The sequence below is a fragment of the Manduca sexta genome, chromosome 23, assembly GCF_014839805.1.
Source record: "Manduca sexta isolate Smith_Timp_Sample1 chromosome 23, JHU_Msex_v1.0, whole genome shotgun sequence".
Taxonomy (NCBI): Eukaryota; Metazoa; Arthropoda; class Insecta; order Lepidoptera; family Sphingidae; genus Manduca; species Manduca sexta.
The window spans coordinates 15,112,525-15,139,494 of record NC_051137.1 but is presented as its reverse complement, the minus strand read 5'-3'; the positions used below and the strand labels follow the sequence as shown (position 1 = coordinate 15,139,494).

The window sequence follows — 26,970 nt, the reverse complement described above, 5'->3', positions numbered from 1 at the left end:
CCATTGTTGTGCGGTTGGCTGCTAATTAAAATGCAAGAGCCGCTCCCATTGTGACGCGGAGGATGCGCGCGCGCAGCTCGTCCCGTCGAACGCGTTGATGTCGTACGCAAGGACCCGCCCGCGGCCGCCGGCGCACCGAGCGCCGCGCTCCATCACTCAACTTGACGCGTACATAACATTTTACACGGCTTCAAAACGCGGCCTCGTCAACTGGCCACTTTATTGTATTGACATCTTTGCTCGGTTTGACGCGCAAGGACGCGGATATTGTTCCGAATTGTAAGTACGTTCACGATCGAGTCAACAAATATCCACGCGATCTGAATTTAGAACTAGGCTCTGGCTCCGATTTGCGTCAGCGTAATGGAAAAAGAAAGAGCCGATTTTTTTCGACCTTCGCGGGGACGAGTCCGTGTTATCTGGGGGCGCGATATCTGACAAGCGCTCAGGCGGCGTTGCGCAAAGTAAATAGACGTGACCTTGGGATGCAAACAGCTCGCCGGTTTCGCGAGATAACGCCTCTTATTATCGTCACCTTGTGAGACAAAACGAATTTCTTTACATACAGCGCGATCGACTCGCACACCTTGAAGGAAAAAATCCGATCGCGGCTTGATGCGGTTGCGTAATTTGAAAGATCACTGACCTGTGTAACCATGTCCCAGTAGAATCCGTCGAGCATTGATTTTCCATGTTGGTGCTGGCGGCAGAGCGCAGGCCACAGCGACGCGCGGACCGGGCTGTTGATCGGCCACGAGTTCTCTCTGATGAGCAACTTGAGCTCCGCTTGCGCGCCTGCTGGATCAGCGGCTGGATCTCGTCGAAGGTTTTGAGGGGCGCTTTTGCCTGCGAATAACGGCGAGGGTAAGCACTGCGTCCAGATCTGCGTGGGGGTGTCGGTAGCGGCGAGGGACTCGGCGCTGGGTGCGCGGAACGCGGCCGGTTCTATGTACATCGCACTGGAGGCGCGGGGCACATGCTTTCGGTGCGCGCGCGCCGGCGGCACTGCCGCTCGCGCAACCAAGCTCGCCAGCCTCCGGAAAATGCGATAGCGCCCAACACTGTCACACTTCGATTGTTTATTTGACCGTGAGGTGCGCGTGCCGGTCCGTACGACCGACGCACACTACTTTTGCGACCCATTTATAATTAGATGCGTAGCTATGTGTAGTTTTGATCAAGTGATCTAAAAATAATTTCGCCGCTACCTGATTAATGACTGACGTCATTGGAGTGAGGTATTTATAATGGAATAACAACAACGCGTAAAGCCGGTTCGTAATGAAGATATTTTGCAAAAACCAATGCGCTTACACGATCTCTGGATAAACAGATCGTGGGTATCACACGGTAACAGCATGTACTGTGATCGTACAAACAGTTATCAAATGGAATCGAACACACAGAGCGCTGGAAGTGCGCCAATCGAACGAAAATTTCGTAGTGCATACGTAATTGCTGATCGAGAGGTACACATATTTGGAATGTGAAAATTACTTTGTTGGAAGCTCGCCGTGACGCGCTTCAGAACTTTCTAGATATTTTTAGTGAAACACAAATGTAGAAATTTGAAATGTTATGCTTTAAAAAAATTGTTTGTGAGCCATAAATCCATAGTAAATTAATATCGTTGACATAGATAAAAGTATAATAAATTATAAACACGTGATTTTGTCATAGTAACAAAAAACATCATGTCGTCTATGTCGACATTGCAAATTTTTATAATATTTACAATCCCAACGGGCAATGACACAGCCGATTTAAAAATGTATCACACGCATCGATAAAACATTAACGCGTTCAAAACGACCACATCTTTTTATAGATTCATTCGCTGAACACTGTTTCGATCGAGTACACTGTTAACACTTCAATCCCATACGGGAAAAGTCTACATTTAATTTGCTTTTGTAACAGACAGTAATCAAATGAGCAAGTAGGTCGTGTTGGCATGTGATCACTACCGGTAATTAATAACCACCGATAAAAAATGCGAGCAGGTAAAGGTATTAGAAAACGTTTTAACAATAAATTATACCACCTACAAAACCACTAAAACCAAAAAATATTTAACATTACCTATAAATTGGTTACCAATTTTGAAGACAGTGCCCAATATAAATTAAACATTGTTTTCGTAAATTTTTTCATGTATCTATTTATTTGTATTATATTTTGTTTTTTTATTTATATAGCTTAACTAGCAATTTTAATGACGAATGTTAATGACCTAATTAAAACTAATAAAGAATGATTTTTGTAACACTTTACGAGAAGCGTGCTACTTCCATATATATACCACGAATAAAGTAAACGTAGACTTCACACCTGGATTGTATCACCGCGCGTCAGGGTCACGGGTGTGACTACGATGCCTACGTACGTACTTGAAGCATATCAATCTGAAGGCACATAGTGTGGTCAATTTCTTTATTTTTCTTATTGCCCTTTCTGTGGTTATAAAAAAATATCACTAAGGAGTCACATTACTGGGAAATGATCTTCCATTTACAGAAGCTATAGTCTTATTTCTAAATATATGTAAATGTATCGCAGATCCTAAAGTAGATTGGCAATATGCAATGAAGAAGGTTAGTTAGCATGAAATTTATATGTACCCAACAAAAAAGATTAATGTTCTTTTCCGGGTTAGGTTTTGAATTAATGAGTTGCTAATAGAAGGTATGTCTGAATAGCAATGGAGACCTACTTTGCATTTGAATTCTAGATTTGAGGAAAATTAGAGACAAAACTCTGTTTTAAACAATGACAAGATGGGCAGAGCAGGTAATTTGACTGATAAAAAAGCTACTCCTGTCTTTAAACAGTAATAATTCCACCTAGACCTGGAATCTATAACAACGAGGGCAAATAATTATAATCTCACCAGATATCATTTCATTTCACTGCTTTCAGTAACACTATTAAACAAATTAATAGTGGCTACAGATTAAAGTCTTTCTAGTTACAATTTCTTTCACTACCACGTGACACTGGCTTTGTGGCAAAAAAATCGAATGAGCACCATACCATGAGTCATGTAATGACCCAGATTACCCAGAGCCTTCAATACACAAATCAAACCCTCCACAAATGCCTAAAGAAAACACCAGCCGAGAATGTACTAAAATCTCGAATTATTTATCTCATAGGGTCAAAGCGACCATCCCGTCCCGCGCTAGTGTTAAGTAAACAAGAATGATAACGCTAGGCTATCGCTGCAGTCTCAGCGTGGCGCACTGGTCGAGACACAGTTAATATTATAACTCAAAGCGTAACAGTTAAACAATATCATCGCTATTAATTATCTAGAAATTATAAAACGTAATGCAGTGAGTAAGGTCTAATGTTAACGGTCTTTGATATTCCTTTGTTCAGTGTTTGCTTTTGTTAATATAAATGTTGTGTAATTTATTTGATACCTTTTAATTATGTTACCTTTTCAATTACTGTAGAAGACATAATATTATATCCAGTAGGGAATAATTTAATATGATATTAATATCAGTCCAGACCAGCAATACTCAACCTTTTTTATACGGGTTAAAAGAAGATTTAGTTACGGCGCCCCGGGCCACAAGTACAACGAAATTCATTATTCTAGTGATGTATGTACATACAAACTTTATTAAAATTTGTTTTTTTTTTTTAATAAAAATTATTCACCTTTAATGGAATAATTTTATAGTTTTAGGGTTAGCATAGAGCTTAAGTTATCTTAGAAAAAAATCTTTAGTTTAACGTTTTTTTTTAAAACGGCCACTTGCCAAACCTTTCGATTACAGATTGAACATAGCTGGTCTAAATTACCTAACACATAACACCGCATAGTAACACAAATAAAGCATAATAATAAGTTTGAAAGGTATGTAAATTGTCGAAAGTTACGTCTCTGTGTGGCCCAGCGTTGTGTAACTCGTCCAGGGGCACGCGCCGTTCGTCCAGCCGATATCGTTAAATCTGACGACGTGACGTGTGGATATCGTAAGGATACTTGCACACTTGACTCTTATTTATTAGGAGGTAAAGGTTAGAATCTAAACATAACATCTGTAACTAAAATAAAATACGCCTGGAATTTACAATTTATGCCCGATACGGTGATGGCCTAGTTGGGAGTAAAACGGAAAGCAGAGACGGATGTCCGCAAACTTAAAAATCAAGGGCACGCACCTCTGAATTTTCTAAAGTTATGTGTGCATTCTTTGTGAATTATCGCTTGCTTAAACGGTGAAGGAAAACATCGTGACGAAACCTACATAGAAATACGCAAACGAGCCTTTCAAGTCTGATAGTAAATGGTTACCACTACGCACGAAATAAATATTACACCTCAAACTAGAAACTTTACAAACAGATATTTTTGTACAAAACCTGAAAGTTTGCAACACCACCTCTGGCAACATAATATTATATACTGTGCATTACCCTAACCAGATATTTTTCTTTTTGATTCGAGTGACCATAGATCGTAGGATTGAAGTTTTTTTTTTTTATTTTTTTTATCGCGTGAATGTTAGTCATGTAGACAAACAAACACAATTCTCCAGTGTGAACGCCACCTAAAGACACTTCAGAGACTGAAGTCAAGGGCGTATTTATTTCGAGCGTTTATTAATACCATTGGGAGATATTAACCCTGTTTCAGTTCAGTATATTACATTGTTTATGTAAAGGCTGGCTAGTTAAATAGCCTTTTAAAAAAAACAATTCAACTCATGATGTCATTTTATACAGAAGTTTATCGAACGCTCGGTAATTTTTTTTTTTATTATTCTGTCGAGCCGAGCAAGCCACTTTTCTAGAGTACCGACTTACTCATCTTAGATTAGTAATTAAACATGCAGATCTTGCATGCGATTTTAACGTGTAAACAACACGTAAACTGAATTCGATATCAATTCGTGTATAAAATTATTCAAATATTCCCACTAGTGTAAACGAATCGGTAAGTTCTTACGCATTATATTGTTGCAAGAACTTACAAGTCTAAATGTAGCTTAATGTCAAGCTTCTCTTATAATAGCAACTAAGTCTTCGGAGCATAAAATGTCCCCTCGAAGTCAATCCCATCTGAGAATAACCCATCAGATAAATATTACAAGATTCTATGTTATATTGGATGTACAAATTGAATTATATATCACATAATTCAAAGCTTGAATTGTTTAAAAATTTTATCATTTTGATTTTTTTATCTCATGTTTGTAACATAACGGTGAAAGAAAACATCGTGAGGAAACCTGCACATCTGAGAAGTTCTCTATAGGAATTTCGAAGGTGTGTGAAGTCTACCAATCCGCACTAGGCCAGCGTGGTGGACTAAGGCCTAATCCCTCTCAGTAGTAGAGGAGGCCCGTGCTCAGCAGTGGGCAAGTATATGTATAATACAGGGCTGATATTATTATTATTGTAACATAAGTAAAAATTAACATATCCTTATAATAGTGAGTCAGTGAAATGTCAAACAACATTTACATGAACATTCTGAAACAGGCCCTTAGACAGGTATAAGTAAAGGAAAAAATAATGATAAAATATGGCCTTTGTCAGTAAACTGCAATCGTGCCAGTCGAATTCCAACCGTGTGAACATACCGACAATCGAAATACTATCATGGCAATAAATGATAAAGCTTTAAACAGCAATTATATTATTGTAGATAAACGGACTGCCCGATCCAGAAACAAATGCATTTCGTAATCCACGTAATGCTTTTACAAATTGCGATAAGTTGGCCGTAAATTGTAATTAATGTGAATTATTGACATATTTTTTGCTAGTCAATAGACTCGCCGCCTATCACATCATGGGACGGAAATGAAGTGAACAAAACTGCGGTACAGTTACGCTTCTGCCTACTCATTCCCGATAATAGGCATGAGCTTCATAAATATAGAAATAATGGTAACCGTTCAGATTTATTTTAAACCTCACGGTCATACCTAGGTCTCTTTCTTAAGACATAAGTCACGTACGACAAACGACAAACCATAAATATCTAACACAAGAACGGAACGCCCAAATGAACCTGACGATAAATCAACTTTATGTAGCCTTTGAAAAGTTAGAGGGATTAACGGAAAAGTTTATTCTAAATGCGATATGACCTTATAGTTTTAAAAATCATAAATATTCTATATTATTGTCAGTAAACAAATATATATGTTGGTAAATGCGGTTAGTCTCTATTTAGCAAATTTTTCTAGTGGAAATCCCTTCCGGAACTATTATGATTCGGTGTTTTTTTTTTAATTCCAATGACGCATAGGTAAGTAACCAACATTATTAAATAGCAACAATCCACATAAGACTTAAGAGTGACTTCAATATTACGTCACTAGATTGGCTTTTATTCATACGTGATCTCAAGAGAAACATTGAGCGTGACCTGTGCGAAGCTGACACACTTATCTTTCTAATACCGAATCGTAATAAGTAGACTACTGAAAACATTAACCTGTGTCGCATTATATTATTAGTAGATTTAATCTTCAAATCAAATTCTAGTAAAACATACCCTATGTTGTACCTTTTAAAGTATATAACTCCATTTTGAATCTATCTAGCTTCAAAATAGTGTTGAACACCACCTAACCTCCAAACCTACCAGATAAAATAATCAATCTATAAAAAACTCATAGCTGGATTGCGCAAAACGTTTAAGAATATACATTTGTATTTACATAGTGAACTTGTACGGCGCAGTCCATTGCGTTCGAATAAACAATGAATATTGTTTACATGCACCGATGTAGTAGGCGGCACTGAATTATAACGGTTAGTATTTTAAATTTGTTTATAAAAATATGTCAAATATTTTCACTTTGCGAATGATTTGTTATGTTTCGTAGCCGTTTCGTGGGGTATTATTTATTTTGGTAGTGTTAACGCGTTAATTAGATTTTTAAGAGTAAGAATCTGAACTTACTAATATTATAAATGAGGATATTTGTGAAAATGTTCGGATGTTTGTTAGAAGTAAGCGCAGAAATCGCTAAACGGTTTTGGATGAATTTCGGCACACGGATAGACCATGTCCTAGATTAACATATAGGGTACTTTTATCACGGTAATTCGTTCACATGGAAAATAATTAACAACATCTCGTAAAATAATAGTAAAAGAAACCTATGACACTGTGTAGTGCGTATGGCGTAAAGTCACTCTTGATTATGCAAAAGCTAGTTCTATATACAAATATTATTATTTGATAGAATGAATGTATAGACAAACAAAAAAAGACAGATGAGACAGAAATTTTCGTAACAATATTTTATAAAAACAATTTCGTTACGTACATTTGTTTTGCGAAATATCCTAATACAAGCAATGATAACTATAAATGTAGTATAAGAGGAGTCCTTGGAGGAGTTTTAGAACATCTAACGATTCTAAATAATTTTATATCTGTGGATAAAAGTCGGATATTTTTAATCGTGCGTAAAAGGTATAGGTATTATTCGCAACGTAAAGCATCCGTTTACGAAATTCATAAATGTTCCTCTATTGACAGTTTTCATATAAAAAATTATAGATTCACATATGCTTCCGAACAAACCTAACGTTAACAAACGCCTTAAAACAAACTGAATTTAGAGGAATAAAATTAAACAGAAATATTACCTGTATCACACTCGGTTATACTTAAGATAAATACAAAATACTTAAGACAAAGAGCACAAATTTAATCAATAAAGCCAATTATTATTCGCCAATACTTAAAAATAATATAATCGGATCGAGGCTTTCTTGAAATATTTTTCTTTATCGTTTCCGCCTCGGAACAACGATTATGTTTTTATTAAGCTTAACATAAAATACAATGCTATTTATAATCAACATTACCAAAAACTAGTAATTTTAGGTGGGAACAATTAATTTTAAAAAAATCACCACATGTGCACGTAAATTCTAGACATTTTTAATTTCGGTATCTGAATTTTTTTTAGAAAAACGGTTTAACCCAAATATGTAATGAAAAAAAAAAACAAACAAAGCTTGGGATCGTTTCAACGACGCTTAAAATTGAAATAATTTTCCAGGCAATTCATTCGCCAAAATTTCCGGCAAATTTCACGATTGTACAGGGTAAAAAAACGACTTCCAAAGAAGACGATAGACCTGTGCATGTGTTAGACATGTCATAATAAGTCTACATATTGTTCAAATTACTCACTATATCGAATGACTTCCTTCTAACGATCCTGTCACACGCTATCGGTGATGTTAACAATGGAAACAATAATGTTAGGTCACCTACATCATTTTATTTTATTGCGGTTAGCACTTAGGTGGTAAAATATTATACTATTCACGTATACAATGTAGATGACGCACAAAGAGACATTAGTTTTAGGTAAAAATCGATCCAAATCGATATTCCGTAAGAACTGTATCATAGAATATTTAGTCATAATATCTTGAGACATACACATATCTATAAAACAAAAACAAAAAGGCTACTTTTAATCTGCATTAGAATCCTGAGAACAGAAATGATCTTGATTGGACGTTTATTTCCTTAGCGGCATTTTGCAAGTGATGTTTGAAATATAGACTTAAATAGAGGCATAATTTTAATGCGCCATTTTGCTTCAGCCAATTACTAGTCGCACACATACATAAGTCTATCGTCTTCTTTGAAAGTAGATTTCTTGAACCTGTACAATCGTGTTGAACGACGGACATTTTGACGAATGCATTGCTCGGAAAAATATTTTAAAATTTAGCGTCGTTGAAATGGTCTCAAGCTTTGTTTGTATTTGTGTTTTTTTTTTTTATTTCATATTGGGGTTAGATAGCAACGAAATCGATCGCATCGAAAGAACGCCGTTACATCTCCAAGGATTACTGTGCGTTGTTAGAGCAGACTGAAGCTAGTGGCAATGAGAGTCCGCTCGGGGCACGTTGCGACAAATATGTTTAAACATCTTGTGCAGGCGTCAGACTCCCCAAATTGCTCCGACTATGGAGTTGGACACGACGCACATCATGCTTTGTCAAAGTGTGTGCAGTAGACATACTTTGGGCTGTAATGTGGGCATTTTATATAGCTTTTTGTCGGTTTCTGCATCATAAGGGACTAGAGTTTTAAAAAACCTGAATGAACATGTTATTCCTACAACTTTACGAAGCCACAGCTATCGTATCATTCTAGATTTTTCCATCGACACAAAAACTCTCTAGAAGAATAATAGAGTTATGGTTGGCTTTCACCCAAACATGCACCGACAGCCGCTATTAAAAGAAACCATTAAACGTTAAAATAAATACAACCAATAAACAACAACTGCTGTCATCTGCAAAGGTCGGATACTTAGGTCCGGTTTTTTCCAACAATTTGTAAACGTTACTGTTCGTAATAAGCACTGGTTTATGAAATTTATGAAACTTTACGAGCGTTAATAAAGACTGCAGATGACACAACTTACAAAAAAGTATACATTTCTTATACAAAACATTTATAAAGGTACTATTTCGAATACAACGTTTCGCGCACGCACGTGCTGATTCAGGCATTAACTATCGTCCACGGTGCTTTTCTAGAGCTATGAAATGTCCTTTAAATGAGGTACGAAAAAAAAAATCTTGACCACGATAGAAGTGAACCATTATTACCACAGGCTGACCATTCACCACGAAAGTCATAGAGGATATTCAAAGCAGACCGTGGTGGAAAATCCTTACATATCTTGTCTCTACAACTGAGATCAATTTGGTTTCCGTTCAGACTATTCTGCGTCTGTTCGGAACTGTACCTTTACTCTGCAATTAAACCCATCCAATGTTTACATGTTTAACAGCATCATTATTTCAATCTCGTTTATAGTTTTGTTTAAACGTGAGTGGGTGTGTATTAAGCAATGTTTTAATATAATTGAAAGAAGCGTTTAATGTCAACATTCGTCACGATATTCTCGACGACAGAATTGCAATGAGCACCCACTCGTGACTATTTTTATATTATGTTCTGGTGATGAGATAGACTTGTTTTCATTACACAATTAATCTGATTGTGCCGGATTTTGCACCCGCTACTACTATTACGTGAACGACTCCTCATATTAGCTCAATCAGACAAGTCCCTTTCCGAGGTTAACCATAGCATAAGACATAACAAGGATGTATCTTTTATTGAAGGATATTTCATTTTGGACTAGCCTACTAGAGCACAAAAAGGGGTAAATTACAATTCAAAATAATAACACTAAAAACAAAAACCATAACATACAACCGAGGACTATTGCGTTTACTTGTTTTCTTCAAATTGAAACATTAATAATTTAACCAAATTCACACAAACATCACAGCAAATCGTTTTGTGGTCTGTGAGGATTGATAAGAGCGTATCACGTAAGTAATTGATAAGAAAATGGTCTTATGTCTGACTGCACGCATTATCTCCGCGGTCATATACTATCCAGTGATAATTTGCAAGAGATTATAATAAATGTGTCAAATGGATATTTTTGGTAAGCCTGATATATGAAGGTGAATCCTGAACGAGATTATTTTTAAAAATATATCATACTTTTTAATTTAAAAAATTGCAACCTTTATCAAATGAAATCATATCTCTGGTTTTCAGACATCGTCATAGTTGTTACAAGCACTTACCTACACGAAAATATTTTCTTCGAAGTGTAAAAATTGTCTGACTAAATTATAAAAATTATTGGCATTGAGCGTAGTGTTCAATTGATGCATTACCAACCACTATACTTAAGTGTTTTTTAAATAAAATCAATACTATTTTTCTCTTAATAAACGATAGGTATACTTAAAACGATATCACCCAACCTCCGCGCCACCTGCCTCAAAGTTGGAAATCGAAGACTATCGATACAACAAAGTTTCATGGAAGAAACAATCGAGATAAACTTCGAAAAGAACTCCTCCCAAGAAGTTTCAAGAGTCGCAAACATCTAAAGTTTTATGAGTTCGCGATAGAAACGTAAGATACATGAAACTAGTTGAGAAGTTTCTCAACTTATTTCATTAAGATTTTTTTATTCCCAGCACGGCATCGTGAATATCGTAGACACTGAGCCAGGAGCCTTATTTTCTGCCACACGTCATTTTAACAATAGGAAACATGCACGCATCGTCCCGCGTCGCGTTTGAGGCAATGGAAACTGGCATTCAGAATATCATTCCACGCTTATATCACGAAGATAACGTACCATGTACTGTATGTACTGCCGCGTTACGAGTTTACACTATCAGAGAATAAGGTCTCAGGTGTTGAGTAGTGAGTTTTGAATTGTATATCCGCTGAAGAGACAATAAATCCAATTTATAAAGAAAGAAGAAAGTAATTTTGGAATTTTTTTTTTTATCATTCTTCAGTGAAAAAATTCAAGCAACCTTAATTATAGCCGCATTCGACATGTATTGGCTTAGACCGACAATTTATATACATTTGGACGTGTATGTGATACAGCCATTCAATTTTATTTTACCAATAGAAAAGAATATTTTTACTTTCATTTTAATGCAATTACAAAAAACGCAGAATGTTTATATATTATTGGCTTGGTTCTATTATCTTATGCGAATTGTTATCCTATGTAGAAAGTATTACTAACAATCATAGTGAAGAAGATATTTGACCGAGTGCCAAATTTCTTGTCAACATGTTTTTAAAATGATATCACTGTTTCTACCATCATCCATTTTGCTTACGGAAGCTGTCAAATGATTAATCAATAATTTTCCCAGAAGGTCATCAACTAAAAATTGTACACAAATTATCGGTTGATATAAATTTGTTATTAATTTCAAACAGTGATTCACTGTATTATCCAGTAATGAACACAATAATTAAAAATATCAGCTATAGGTAATAATCCTATTTTCTAAGATCGAAGTAAAAAACCGCGTTCTTTATTTCGTCTCATACCCGTTTACGATTTACCTAATATTTTTCTTTATTACGTAAAGTAGTTGAGAAGTGCGACAAAAAAACGTAAGCGGCATATTATTGAATCCTAGGAACTAAAGAGTGTCAAATGAAGATTTTATATATATATCCAAAATATAAACCAATTCGAAACTAATAACACATGTCCATTAAACGCGACCATTAAATGTTCCAAGGAGTATTAAAATCACGATCATTCACATTTGAACAACCAATGCCGCTGAGTAATTACAAACAGTAAAGCTTTGGTCACACACAACCGTGCAGAATGCAGTGCCAGTAAGGTATCATTTATATGGCTAGTGATTGACAAGTCACTTAATTGGTTAGCTGGTGGTAGGATACATTTTATATCCGCCTTGATAGCGAGCACCGTACACAAGGTGTTAAAACTTTCCAGGATCAGCCTTTGTGTATCCGGTTCCAACAGGCCAGTATAACAGTGTAGACTGCCGAGGGGCAATCACCTCACATCAGTCGACATTCTATTGGACCCCACAACACTTACCATCAGGTGCAGTGGGCCAATTTGCCATGCAAGTATCAAAAAGTGCAAATTCTCAGCACCAGAGATCAAGCTTCTAAAAGTGGAGGCTAAACTCATAAACATATACCGTGGAGTTTAATAAAACATAACAATTGTTTTTTTCGATCGGTCGCGTAAATGGAATAGGAATAGTTTTCGTGACTTACTTTGAATAGTTGATTCTCGAGATCGGATCGTTTATGGAAATCGCCCGTTCGTTAAATGGTTTAATCAAATTAGTTAGAAAGCGAAATTGGGTCTTTCAATAGTGTAGCAACTGTCTTCTTTAAGTTAAATATTCCGTAAATAACCTTCAGTGTTTTTTCTTACTTCGTACCAGTGTTTGAACTGTGATAGTTAGTTGATATAAAACTGTTTTAAATTTAAATCAGCGCCCGGTCCTGCCACTGCCCTGTCTGTGCCATTGTGTCCAATGCTTTAAGCCCATTTGCATCAACAACGCATGCGTAAGCCGAGGTCACACTAAATCGAGATATCAACATTCTGTCACTTTTATTGACACAAAATGTTTTTCGAATCTGAATTTAATCTAAACATACATTAGTCTCGATAATGATGATTTAAACCCGATATAAATATAGCAGGGTCGGACGTCGACCCATGAGGTGGACATGTGACCTAATAAGTCGCAAGAGGTCGCACCTAATAGTTCGATTTGGAAATCTTTGGAGGAGGCCCATGTCCAGCAGTGGAATCCTGAGGCTGATGATTATGAAATATATTAAATAAAACTATGACACAGCGTGATATCACTAGAGAATTAGAAGAGTATCATGATGATTTATGGAGGAAAAACACTTGACTGAATAATAAGATTTATTGATAATGAATAGCTTTCGTGGAAAATTCATCTACCGATTTAGAAATTTTCTAGAATAATTATTATTCATCGTATTTGTTCTGTAATAGTATATAAAGAGAGTGCACTATATTCAAAGATGCCTGCCATTTCTGTTTTAGTAGGAATTTTACGAGGGCGTGCACTTCGTCTTATCATCACGGCTGTGCAGCTGTATTTAGATAAATTTATATCTTTAGATATATTTTGAATACTGCCAATATTCACACTGAAAAATGTTATACTGCGCACTGAAAATAACACCGACATTTTGGAACGTACGAATTAAACTGCCTGATTCTTTATACCGAGTCATCGTATAAAGGCAATTTATTGGAGCAGTTTTAACTGGATCTTTCGATAAGTGTTTTCTTGGGAGTATGTGAGGCAATATGGATCCATGTATAAAATCTTTCATATCTCTAAGCTCTTCTTGATATAAATATTTTGTGGTTTTTTAAGTAAAATTATCTCCATCACAATACAACAAGTAAAGAAGCAAAAGATTTAAATGATCAATTCATGGATGATTAAAACTAAACCGTTCGCAAACATACAATCGCAAAAAGCAGACAAGTTAAACATAATACTCACATTTTATAAATTTAAACAATTTATCCATATCCGAGATAGCACTGTGCATACACGTCGCACTCGTCATTCATGAATGGGCCGCTCTATTACCGACCAAGGCAATTTGTGGGGAAACTACTCATTTGTCACTCCTTAAATCACTTCTTTATCATACTAGTGTCAGTGCACGTGCTCCAAGCGCAGTGTAATGCAGACATTAACTGAGAAATATGACCGAGATTATGATGTTAACAGATAGAGTGTCTATTGTTAAGCTTATATCTGTTCGAAATAGCACGTGTACCGCACGTCACGTATTATGAAATAATTAACTGTAAATTGTTTATTTGCAACGTGAATAAATCATATTTAAAGTATATTTTGAGGCAATCTACATTTTCAATGTTTTTCTTGTGATCAATCTGGATGGGCTTATAAATACCCATCGATCTTTCATGCAGCATTATAAAATGACTAGTGACTGATCAAGTTTTATGTTATCAATAAACGGCAGCCGATTTCTGTCACAGATAAATATAGATAGAATCAAGTGGTTTGGTTCAAAATTTTATTCTACGTCAAATCAAATTTTGCTATGAAATATCAAACAATTGGGACAAAATAATATCAGCCATATTTTCCTCAAAACTGTTCTTGCCCTTCACGCAATACATTATAATTTCCGTTAAATAACTATGAAAACAAATTATTTTGTACGATATGCATAAGTTATGATCAAAACAATATTGCACAAGAAAATTATTTAATTACTACAATATTTTAAATCGTCAAATCAAAATTTGTGTATCATACGTGTGATCGAGAAAGTACTGATTGAATTTGATGAACTGATTCACTTATAATTTGTTTACACGTTGTAAGGGTCATGACAAATTATTCCTTTATGAATCAATTTCACGAATATCTCAATTTTCCTTTTATATTACCAAGAAATACAACACAATGTGCAACCAAATAATTATATCTACTTTTCAAATATTATCTCTTTTGTACATAGAATAACAAATCGTATGAAACATTTAATTGGAAAAGTAGATACTGTTTATTATTTAGTTTCCTTCCCCCAATAAGGTATATTGTATCCTAGATCGATTTGCACCAAAAGCACGCAATTTGGACCCACTTTCACGATAATTAATTTCGCACAAAATTTCAAAATTCCGAAAAACTAAGGCACAGATCACATTATCACTAATGCGCAATAAAATCACAAACAATCACCGCGTCGGTGAGTGTTGGGTGCGCATGACCGTCTGTGTACACTCGCCGTGACATAGTAACTTTGCCACGGTTAGTGCGCAAATTTTATACTATCACATGCACTTCAGGCGTTACGTGCACAATACGATTTTATTGTCACATCATTGTTTCTAATTTGTGCTTTGTTTCAATGTATATTATGGAGATCCTGAACATCGTACGATTTTATATACCGGTTAGATGTAACGTAATGAAATTATTACGTTAATATAAAAAAAAATTAAGTACATATTTTTTTAGCAGGTCATGAAAATTGTAAAAACTACCTATAACATTAAAAAAATATATTTTGTCTATTATTTCGCTTACACAATAATTACTGTAAACCAGTGGCGAAGGGTCCATATAACTCGATTCCTGCCGGCTTCCTTTTCGTGATTTATATAAAATCTAATTCTCTTTGAACGATTTGCAAACGGGTTTTGTGCATATTTGTAGTACATATATGTTGTGTGCCTCCCTTTCGAAAACTCACCCTTCGCTACTGCTGTACACCAAATTGATCACCGTTTGACAAAAATATAACTAAATTGCTTATGTGAGGTACACTTAAATTACTTATTAACGTGAAATGGAAAGTATCTTTTTAAAAGATAATAAATATTATAAAAATCCTTTATAATACGTGAGCTGCGCGGAATTTCACTTGCTATCAGATTTGGATATGCTCGCCAGCTATCAAGTCAAAAATGAGTTAAGCAAACCATTTGTTATACAGTTGCATCTCTACCTACCTCTTAAGGGATACATTCATCACTCATCTTAATATACATATTAATTATTGAGTTTCTATTGGCAGCAGCGATAGCCTAGTTGGGAGTGGAACGAAGTGGCGAGGCGAATGCCCGCAGATACAAAACCCAAGGACACGCACCTATGACTTCGAAAGTTATGTGTGTATTCTTTGTTAATTATCGCTTGCTTTAACGAAGAAGGGAAACGTAAAGACGACGACGACGACGACTTATGTCCTTTGTAACAATTTTGAGGGTATGTGAAGTCTACCAATCTGCACTAAGCCGACGTAAAAGACTAAGGCCTAATCCTTCTCAGTAGTAGAGGAGGCCAGTGCCCAGCAGTAGGACAGTATATAAAACAGAGTTGATATTAATAATATCAAACTTTATTATATCATAATTGTTATATATTACATGCACACAATTTATATATATTTTCTTAGACGTCTGTCAATCTAGACAATTAATAAAACCGTGTTCCAAAATAGCTGTATTAATTAATCACATGCAAGATATAACAATAATATTATATAGATTTTTTTTGTTTGCCTAACTTAACGTTTCGTTTCATCACCCAAATAACTTACGAAGTGACACATTAGATTTGTATATTCTTGTCACAATGACTAAGCTTAATGTCATGAAATAAAATATATAGACAAAAATCTGAATTGAAACTCTTAAAAAACCGTACCGTATTTAACAACCAACCCATTTCACGGACCAAGGTTTAGATCCGAACGAATCATTATTTTCAAACCGACAACTTCCGGAACCGAGCATTTTACGTTTATGAGATTCATGCCCTCTTATTAAAGAAACAAAAAAAAACTTATATCAAGGTTACTAAGTATCTAGCGCAGTCTACTAATCTACGTGGCAACACATTAGAAGTCTCAGTCTCAAGGCAAAGCAACAATGCACTATGTTGTGTTTTGGACATGTAAATCTATTAATTTAGTCATTAATTGTTATCACGCAATCGCTAGCCATTCCTTATCATGCCCATTACTAAACAGAATAAAAAACGCGCATGCGCGGGGTCATGTAGACTCCGCATTCTGAAGAAAATGAATCAGGGTTCGAATATTTCACAACTACGTTTCAATAATAAAGGCGATGAAATCACAATTAATTCATTCTATACTTATGAATAGGCATGTTATTTAATTATTGCAGTTAACAAGACTAAGGGTGCAGTGGTTTAAGTGGTATAAATGAGTATTTTAGGTCTAGAGTGAAATAAATTGTAAGTTGTTGCTTGCGGTTTAACTCAGGCTTCCCAGACATTTCTCAGAGTGAAATCCCAAATGAGTGTTTTCCCAGAAAATGGATAGACTGATGACAATGTTATATGACATATCCGTTATGTCTGTATCTTCATATGTGAAAAATATAATCTAAATGAGTTCAGCATTCCCAGAGTTTCTATCTAAAATTTAAACGACATAATAATATATCCACCTTTTACATCAAATTATTGAATTGAATGAATGAAAACACGCCTTGGCAATACGTTCCTCTCGCGTTACACTAACTCTTTGAACTAACCAATCCGTAACCTTTTCTTCAGTAGAGGTCAAAAAACTATGGAAATCAGTACTTTTTGAATATTACAGCAATAAAAATTTCCCAAGGCTGTACAATACGCATTTCGATATACATTTAAGCAGATATCATTATAGTGTCGCTTCCGGAAAAGATCATCGACCAGCCACCAAACAAAAGATTCAAAAAAACAAGTTTCCTACAAGAAATACAATGACATCATCGATTCGTATCCGATACCTTGGGTGTCAAAGATCATGTTGCAACTAACTTGCGTTATGTTCGAAATATTACTATCCCACAAAATTTATGGTGCTGACATTATAATGGGATTTCGTAAAAATGTTTGGATGTTCGTTACAAGTAAACTCAGGAACCATTGAAGGAATTATGATGTCATTTGGCACATAGCTAGACCTAGTCTCTAGGATTAATAAATGTCACATAGATATTTTACCTTGGAAAAATATAAACTTTCATCATTTGAAATGTCCTCCAAGCTAGACCACAGCAATGCTTGGGTGCAAATATGGACATTGAGACAAATAACTTTACCTAGATCTGTTGCTTTTATGATAAATTTCATATAAAATACACCTTTATTATCTGATAATGCACGGTCACATGGCTGATAGTCAGATCTTTAATTACCCGACTACACAGAGTATCAATAACGGGATTCCCGCAGAGCGATCAATAGGAAATATTAAAAATTCATTGCTCATAAAACACATTACAATCACTAACGTGCGCGCGGTTACTCAACGTGTCACCATACACTTTCTTATACAATCAATAAATTTATAGCTACAATAATTAGACGTTCTAATTTTTTTTTTAGGCGTGCACCAGCAAAATGTAAATATTATCCGGCAGTTAAAGTATAAGACAATTAATAATTAATGCATTTCTTTGTTTACCATTTATTTGGGAGCTTAACTTTTCTATTTGGTCGCCCTATATTATATTCGACGATTACCCTTTCCTCAGACTTCGTAAAACAGGTCCTTAATTAAATAATCTATCAATAACATTGCTTAGACAAAATACTTAGTTGATCAGATCAGTTATTGTGTATGTGAAAGGGTGAAATGATTGTAACCACTTGCCGTCCACTCCGATGGAATTAAATTTCACCGGCAATTATCATAATCACACACCTTAGGCATTTGGAACGGAACTGCTATAGACTATAATCCATTATAATTTGGGATACAATAAACCTTTAATAACTTAAGTAAATAACAAAGACTTTCGAAACAGAAAGTGTTATCCCGTGAAATAATTATTTGAGTTTAATTACTCTCTTTTAATAGCCATATATTCCTAGCGGCTAGTCGAAGAAATCCCAGTTCTGCTTCAAAATGAAATGCTGGTTTTATTATTTATTGTAATTTAATTCTTCAACAATAAATTAAAGATATCTTCTTTTACGTCAAAATGCACAATGACATATATGAATCATTATTATGTACCATTTCAACATTCAAAATCTGCATGAGGCCAGGTGCTAAGTCCGAGAATCGGCTATTATAACTTCACACCTATTAAATCTGATATCAACATCCCCATTTTCATTAACAATGACATTTTGCACCTTATAAACCAAAAAATAAACACCAATATCATTTGCTTACAATAGTGTAGGGTTAAGACGCCTTTCGCCAGGTGGAGATCGCGCGATAGCCCCACCAGCGCTTCTTCCGAGGTGGAAACATCGCGCCACGGTTGCGTCAACCTATTGTGGTGCAAATCACCTAGTTTACGAACCATGCGCGTTGCGTGTACTCGTCTTGATTGCTCACAATAATTCTATAGAGTAATTGTTTTTTTTCATACGGTTACGCCAAAATGAACCTACTGCACCTGATCGTAAGTGGAATGGGGTCTAATAGAATGCCGACTGACGAGAGTTGAATACCCTTTGACAGTTGACACAATTATGGCGGCCTGTTGGAACCGAATATACACAGAGGCTGATCCCGGAACGTGACACAATTAGGGCCTTTACGGCGTGTCTGAAGACCTAGTGCACGGTGGTCGCTATCCGGGCGGATATAAAATATAACCTACCACCAGCAAAAATAGAGTGTATCAAAAATAAGCTCCGTATTATCTTACTTATATTATGAATATGAGTTTCTGAAAATGTTTGGATGTTTGTTAGAAGTAAACTCAAAAACAGTTGACCGGATTCAGATGAAATTTGGCACAAGGATCGACCATGTCCTGAATTAACACATAGGCTACCTTCTACCTCAGTAATTTTTTTCCATGGGAAGTAATATACTTATCTGATTTTTACAATAGATGGCGTTGGTGACGTAAATATAACACTATAGATCGGTATAGTGTTTTAGGGACCGTTGTAGCAAGAAAGGCTTTTAACGCGGGCGAAGCCGCGAACTACAAAAATATCTTTAAATTACAAATAATATCTTTAAATAAATAATTGTTTATAACAGCAGTAAGATGATCAGACACAGAAAATAAAGATTGTTAGATTGTACGTAAGAATTTGAAACCAAAGTGTTAATGAATTGTGGTATCCAAATAAAAAATTAACGTATGTTATGGATACTAATTAATTTATACATTTTAGTAAATATGAAGGCTGATTTGCATCTGTTGTCGTACGATTAGATCTGGGTTCAAAAACCTTACATGTAAATCCAATTTAACACGTATTGACATACAGACAATTTGACACAATACATTAACATTTATTACGCTATTATCTGATTTGGCTTTCAAAGTTAACTAACACGTTCTCTATACTACAATGGTTGCTCACGAGAGGGCGTTACTAATCTATGAGCGAGACAAATTAACATTCTTAGAATCTGGATGAAGCGACATCAGACTTCTTATAATACCAGATTTGAAACACAATAATGTATTAAGATATTCTTAATTGATTAAAATTATTAAAGTGATCTCTTCCTAACAAAATTTTGGCCACGGCGGCCAGCCTCAATAGAGATCAGCCAAGTACGCAGGAGATATTACAGTGCACAAGTGTGTGTGTGTGCAATACACAAGTGGACTCTCTGTTCCTTAAATCTCACAGTTCAGTGAGACGGTAGTCCGACATGACCGGAGAGAGATTAAACGCAGGACCAACGGCTTTATATGCTTTCTGATGCAAGGAAGGTATCACCCCGCCAACTTACTGACTCCGAGCTGCGACTGAGTAATTTTAGAGATGGAAAAACCTAGTCACAATTATTATCGGCACGACCCAGGATTCGAACCCAGGACCTCGGCGCAGTAGTCGTACTAGTACCGTGTACATATACAACTACGCCACCAAGGCAGTTATATTATACTTGTCTCTTTTTATTAACTACCAAGTGTTTACCAAAAATCGCAAGGTAGAGATCACATTCTAAATAACTTACTTCATTTTCCTGTCTATCATTCTAGACCACAGCGTAACTCAACTAAAATCACTTTACTCTACATATTGATTCAATGAACATTACACAACAAAATTAAACTGTTACGTCTTAATTACAGCTCGGTTCGATACTCGCGCGGAAACTGCTAATTGCAGCATTGCGGGTTGCTGTATCACTAGATTGCTAGTTGCGTTAACACATACATTACTGTATTTTTTGTATATATGTCGTGGCGATAACCTAGTTGGGTGTGGAACGGACTGCCAAGACGAATGTTCGCAGGTTCAAATCCCAAGGGCACACACCTCTGACTTTTCTAACAAATTATGTGTGTATTCTTTGTGAATTTATCGTTCGTTTCAACGGTGGAGGAAAACATCGTGAGGAAACCTGCACATCCGAGAAGTTCTCTATAGGAATTTCGAAGGTGTATGAAGTCTACCAATCCGCACTAGGTCAGCATGGTGGACTGAGGCCTAATCCCTCTCAGTAGTAGAGGAGACCCGTGTTCAGCAGTGGGCAAGTATATAATACAGGGCTGATATTATTATTATTTATTATTATTATATGACGTGGCATGACCCAGGGCATATCAACTATTGACAAAAGCTTCTTATTTTTTGATATGGGAGCAAACGGGCATACGGTTCACCTGATGGTAAGTGATCACTGCTGCCCATGAACTTGTCCAATACCAAGGGGCATAGAAATACATTGCCGGCCTTTTGGGTGGGAATATGCTCTATTTTTGAAGGTCGCCAGGTCATATCTCTCGGTAAATACTGCTGGCGGTAATAGGGGACCGGCCTGTGTTTGATTTTGTACATTATTTTATATGTAATGGTTAATAATACGAAAAAGAAACCCTCCTGCGAAAACTGCATTGAAATTGGTTAAAAAATGAGCCAGTAATTCATATTTCAAATATTACTATGTGCCGAAGTGGGCGCGAGGTGGGATTTCGCTTCATCCCTTTCTTTCGCACGCGTCGTAATGCCCGATGACGTCACACGTGGGTATTGCGCCTCTTTTCTGTTTCTTGTTACTTACCCCTTCTACCGAAATTGAAAAACTTATAACTTGTTGATTTTTTACCGGATTTAAATAATTCTTTCTGTGTTATAATTTATATAACGTAAATATTTGATAATAATAAAGAACAAAAATGAGTCCGGTCCCCTATTGGTTCCATAGTTTTATAGTACGTGGTAATAAATATCGACAGAAACATACTTACTAACTATTATGAATCTGAATGTTATGTGAGAATATTTATAGTATATTGTTACCTGCGAATGTCGCACTACTAGCGCCATCTCGTAATTTTTTTATGACACTATAACAAATTAAGACCGTTTTCCCCGTATTTCGCAACCATGTCCTATAAAAAATATAGGCTCAAAATAACATATATCATGTTTTAAGCCGTCTACGTTCTAACTTTTAGCATTAACAAAACTCTCTAAGTGCTTTACATAATTTAAGCCACTCAAAGCGACCGTTTCCCTGGAGTTTTAAACTTTAATGCGATAGTCTCATTCGTTGCTAGCGACAGAGTAGACGAGCCTCCGACACGCCCACAAAATAATAGACAATAGTTCTAATTTATCCTTATCAAAAACATCAACTCCACTGACGTAATAATTTAAAAGCCAACGCAACGTGTCGACATTCGATATAAAAATACGTACGTCAATTTTTTAGCAATATTTTATATGAATGTTTAATGTGTACTGAAACTAGATATTTATAATAAATAAAGCGGAAGCAACTGTAGAACTATTTTTTTTTTTATTAATTTTATTTAACAATCGTATTGTATATATTTGAAAGAATTTCGTTAAGAGCAAACGCGAAAATCGCTAAATAGATCTGGATGATAAGTGGCATATTGATAAAGTCCTGGATTCACATAATGCAACCCATACGTCTACTAAATTCATAATGGAACATTAATTACAGGAAAGCCGGGAAAAACGCGATCACTCTATTAAAATAAATAGAATAAAATCTACGCTTTTTCTTAATCATTTGGTTAGCAATAATTCTAGCTAAAGTTACTGAACATAGACATTCTTTCATACTACAAGCACTAATTTCAACATCTTACCTTATTGACTATATCATAGTAACTAAATTAGTACCTACTAGCAAAATTATGAGTCAATATTCCTATAATCCGGAACAGATAACCGCTAACAGAGCACATCACAAGTACTATTTATTCAACCATTTTATGTCTACTTAGTGCCTATTAGAAACAAATTACCAATAACTTCAGTACAATAACAAATTACGTCATCAACGAAAAATTTGCATTCCAATGCTTTATCGGAGGCAAGTGGATACTCAAAATATTCTTATATAAAGGCTTGGAGCTAAATAACATATTAACTCAAGTCTGAAGTCGAGTCAAAAACTCTGCCAATGCAGTTCCTTTCGTAAAGCAGTTTTTTGCAATTCAAAAACGATATTATTGTCTATTTTAAAATCACATCTGATAAAACATTTTTAATTACATTCGGATTAATCGAATAATAAAAAAAATAGCATCACTTTTTTTCTAGAAAATTTTAAAACATTGATACAAATTCTAAACAGTTAAAACGACTACATAATAAAATGAAGCCGTAGTTCGCTTGAAATTTATATTCGCCAATTAATATAAAGGTTTATCTAGCAACCTTCCAAGTCAATCTATTTTTTCAGCATCTCCTGGGTAACATTTCTGAGGTTTACACGGAGATTATTAACTGATATCGCTAATTAGACGCGACGGGGTATTTGCGCTTTCATTGATAAACAACCAACCTACATTATCTAGAATCTAGACAGCGTTTCTATTAAACTAGTAGAATAAAACCATAAAGATAATACATTTGTAAATAAGATTATTTCCACGGAAACCTTCCAGCTATCCAAGACCTAACAATAAGAGTTCAATTTCTTAATGCATAGACTAGAAAGTTCTAGCAGCAATATATTGCGCAATAACTTCCAGATGAGTTTACACTGACAGCAATCTTATCATACTATCTTACCATTCTATCTTACTTCTTGCTAATCTAAATGCGAATGTTGATGAAAATGTTTGGATGTTTGTTACAAGTTAACACAGAAATAGCTGAACGGATTTAGATGAGATTTGGCACAAGAATAGACCATGCCTTGGATTAACTCATAGGCTATCTATCCCGGTAATTTGCTCCAGTGGCAAATAATGTAATTATGATCTGATTCTTAAAATAGATGGCACTGGTATCGTACTGTGTTGTGAAATTCTAATTATACTGGTTTTTATACATAAATATGAATTATTTATACGTATTGCGGTAGACACGATATAAAATACACGCACTACATTGGTATTATAACGAGCTGAAAGTGAATAAATGGAAATTATGAAAAATTAACATTCGATATTGCTTTTAAATTGTAGAAGACTGAATGAAACAGTTGTATTACAACTAGAGACCAGCTTGTATGTATTTGTATATTTTGGCCATTTTCGTCAGTTTTTCCACATAGTACATTGGATGCATTTTGCATATAAATCATGGATAGTGCATCATCATCATCAGCCACAGGATGTCCAATTTCGATCCAGGAGCAGATTGTGCATAAGTCGATATTCCAAATTGATGCCATATTAATAATTCTGTACACATCTAAAGGACTCACTACAAACTTAACCGCTTTAGTAAGTTTATAAGTGTCGTATGTTATTCAACACATTTTTTAAAGCTTTAGTAAATCTAGTATCATTAACACCGCAACTACTTCCATCACATTCATTGACCACCAAACCGCAGTAAATGCCATCCATCAAGTCGTATATTCAGTGTAAAAACTTTCTCTGTAGCCACAAATAATGTCCAAACTGAAGCGGCTTACAACACTTGTGTTAATCAAATATGGCGTTTACAATTTTTTTAAATATATATATATATATATATATATATATATATACTTAGTCTGGCCATAAATACTGTTACACTTAATTATAAAAAAATATTACATTTGAATTTCGAATCTGTCATTTTTATACGATTGTTCATTGTGTTTTCTCATTTTGGCGCCAATACATTGTAAAATATTTTGCGATATTAAAATGGTGTGGGGTGATAAAGAGAACCGAATCGCTGTGATAGCATTACACAAAGTAGGTATGGAGCCAAATGCAATTTTTAAAACTCTCCATACACTTGGTATTAGTAAAATGTTTGTGTACCGGGCTATTAATAGGTACAATGAGACCTCCTCTGTTTGTGACAGAAAAGATCTGGCCGTCCACGTAGTGTTCGTACGAAAAAGGTGGTCAAAGCAGTAAGGGAAAGAATTCGAAGAAATCCTGTCCGAAAGCAAAAGATTTTATCTCGGGAAATGAAGATAGCACCTAGAACCATGTCGCGTATTTTAAAAGATGACTTAGGACTTGCAGCCTATAAGAGACGCACTGGCCATTTCTTAACTGATAATTTAAAGAAGAATAGGGTGGTAAAATCGAAACAACTACTGAAGCGGTACGCAAAGGGAGGTCACAGAAAAATTTTGTTTACGGATGAGAAAATTTTTACAATTGAGCAACATTTTAACAAACAAAATGACCGTATTTATGCTCAAAGCTCTAAGGAAGCTTCCCAATTAGTCGACAGAGTGCAACGTGGACATTATCCGACTTCAGTGATGGTTTGGTGGGGTGTTAGCTATGAAGGAGTGACTGAGCCATATTTTTGTGAAAAAGGTATCAAAACATCGGCACAAGTGTATCAAGATACCATTCTTGAGAAGGTAGTTAAGCCCCTTAACATCACCATGTTCAATAACCAAGTATGGTCCTTCCAGCAAGACTCGGCGCCGGGTCATAAAGCTCGGTCCACGCAGTCTTGGTTGGAATCGAACGTTTCGGACTTCATCAGAGCTGAAGACTGGCCGTCGTCTAGTCCCGATCTTAATCCGCTGGATTATGATTTGTGGTCAGTTTTAGAGAGTACAGCTTGCTCTAAACGCCATGATAATTTGGAGTCCCTAAAACAATCTATACGATTGGCAGTGAAGAATTTTCCCATGGAAAGAGTGCGTGCTTCTATTGATAACTGGCCTCATCGTTTAAAGGACTGTATTGCAGCCAATGGAGACCACTTCGAATAAGCTTTTTATATTTTTAATTGTTTTATATTTATGTATTAAACTGACACACTGTAAAAGTAATAAATGTTATTTGCAGTTAACAATTTTCTTTTTTCTTTATTACAATATTTATGGCAAGACTAGGTATATATATATATATATATATATATATTTATATTGTCAGGAGAAGGTTCTTATGAAAGAAAAAATTCAAAAAGTTGCGCCGAACGTTAGAAAATTTAAGACAATATAAATAAAGTTAGACAATATTAATTCTATATAACTGTCAGTGATTTGAAATAACTGTCAGCGATCGACAAAATGCGCGCGTGCATACATAGTTAAGACAGGACAACATCTGTCGGGTCAACTAGTTTTTTAAATAAAATATCTCTGTCAGCGAACTTAACATACTTTAATCTACAACACAGGAAGACTTGGTAACGAGGCAGTGCATAAAGTGAAATTTTTCTAAAGGTAAAGGTACAAGATTTAGGTATTAGCATAAAAGCGGTCTGCAAATCGTTCTAATGATAATTAGATTCTAGATAAGCTCTTCATAGACGGAAGCCGGGAGGAATCGGATTATATGGACTTTTCGCCACTGTAATTTAAAGTCAGCTAAATTGACAACCTCCTCCCTTGAAGTCGGTTAAAAATTATACGACTTTCCATCATTTTGATAAATTAGTTCATGGTTACCACCTGACGGCATATGAATATCTTGATATTTATGAGTATAAATAACTATTTCAACATCCATCAGTCATTAAACGCAACAAATAATTTAGCCCCGCAGCAACTTGGACTGGTGGATCAAAGAGTTGATACAGAACTATCATCGTTGTGCAAACGATGGCATCTATTGTAAAACTAAGACTGTTGACAAAGCAATGCACAACATGGCACTGTATTTCACAAACAATGCAGTTTCAAGGAAACACACCGAACAGCGTTTAACCGTAAGGTTTGCGATGCGTCCGTGA

The 26,970-nt window shown here is 35.4% G+C and overlaps 1 protein-coding gene across 10 annotated transcripts in view; it reads right to left on the bottom strand.

The window, feature by feature from the left end:
- The window catches only part of LOC115449331 (GTPase-activating protein skywalker), a 144,648-nt gene that overhangs the window by 109,755 nt on the left and 7,923 nt on the right, over window positions 1-26,970 (bottom strand). Inside the window, exon 1 of one of the 10 annotated variants that reach the window (XM_037442091.1) lies at window positions 13,909-14,203. The exons of the other annotated variants lie outside the window; for them this stretch is intronic. Coding sequence (XP_037297988.1) covers window positions 13,909-13,975 — 67 coding nt within the window. The 5' untranslated portion in view covers window positions 13,976-14,203. Of the gene's footprint in view, window positions 1-13,908; window positions 14,204-26,970 lie in introns of those variants that run through there. 10 annotated transcript variants of the gene reach the window in all.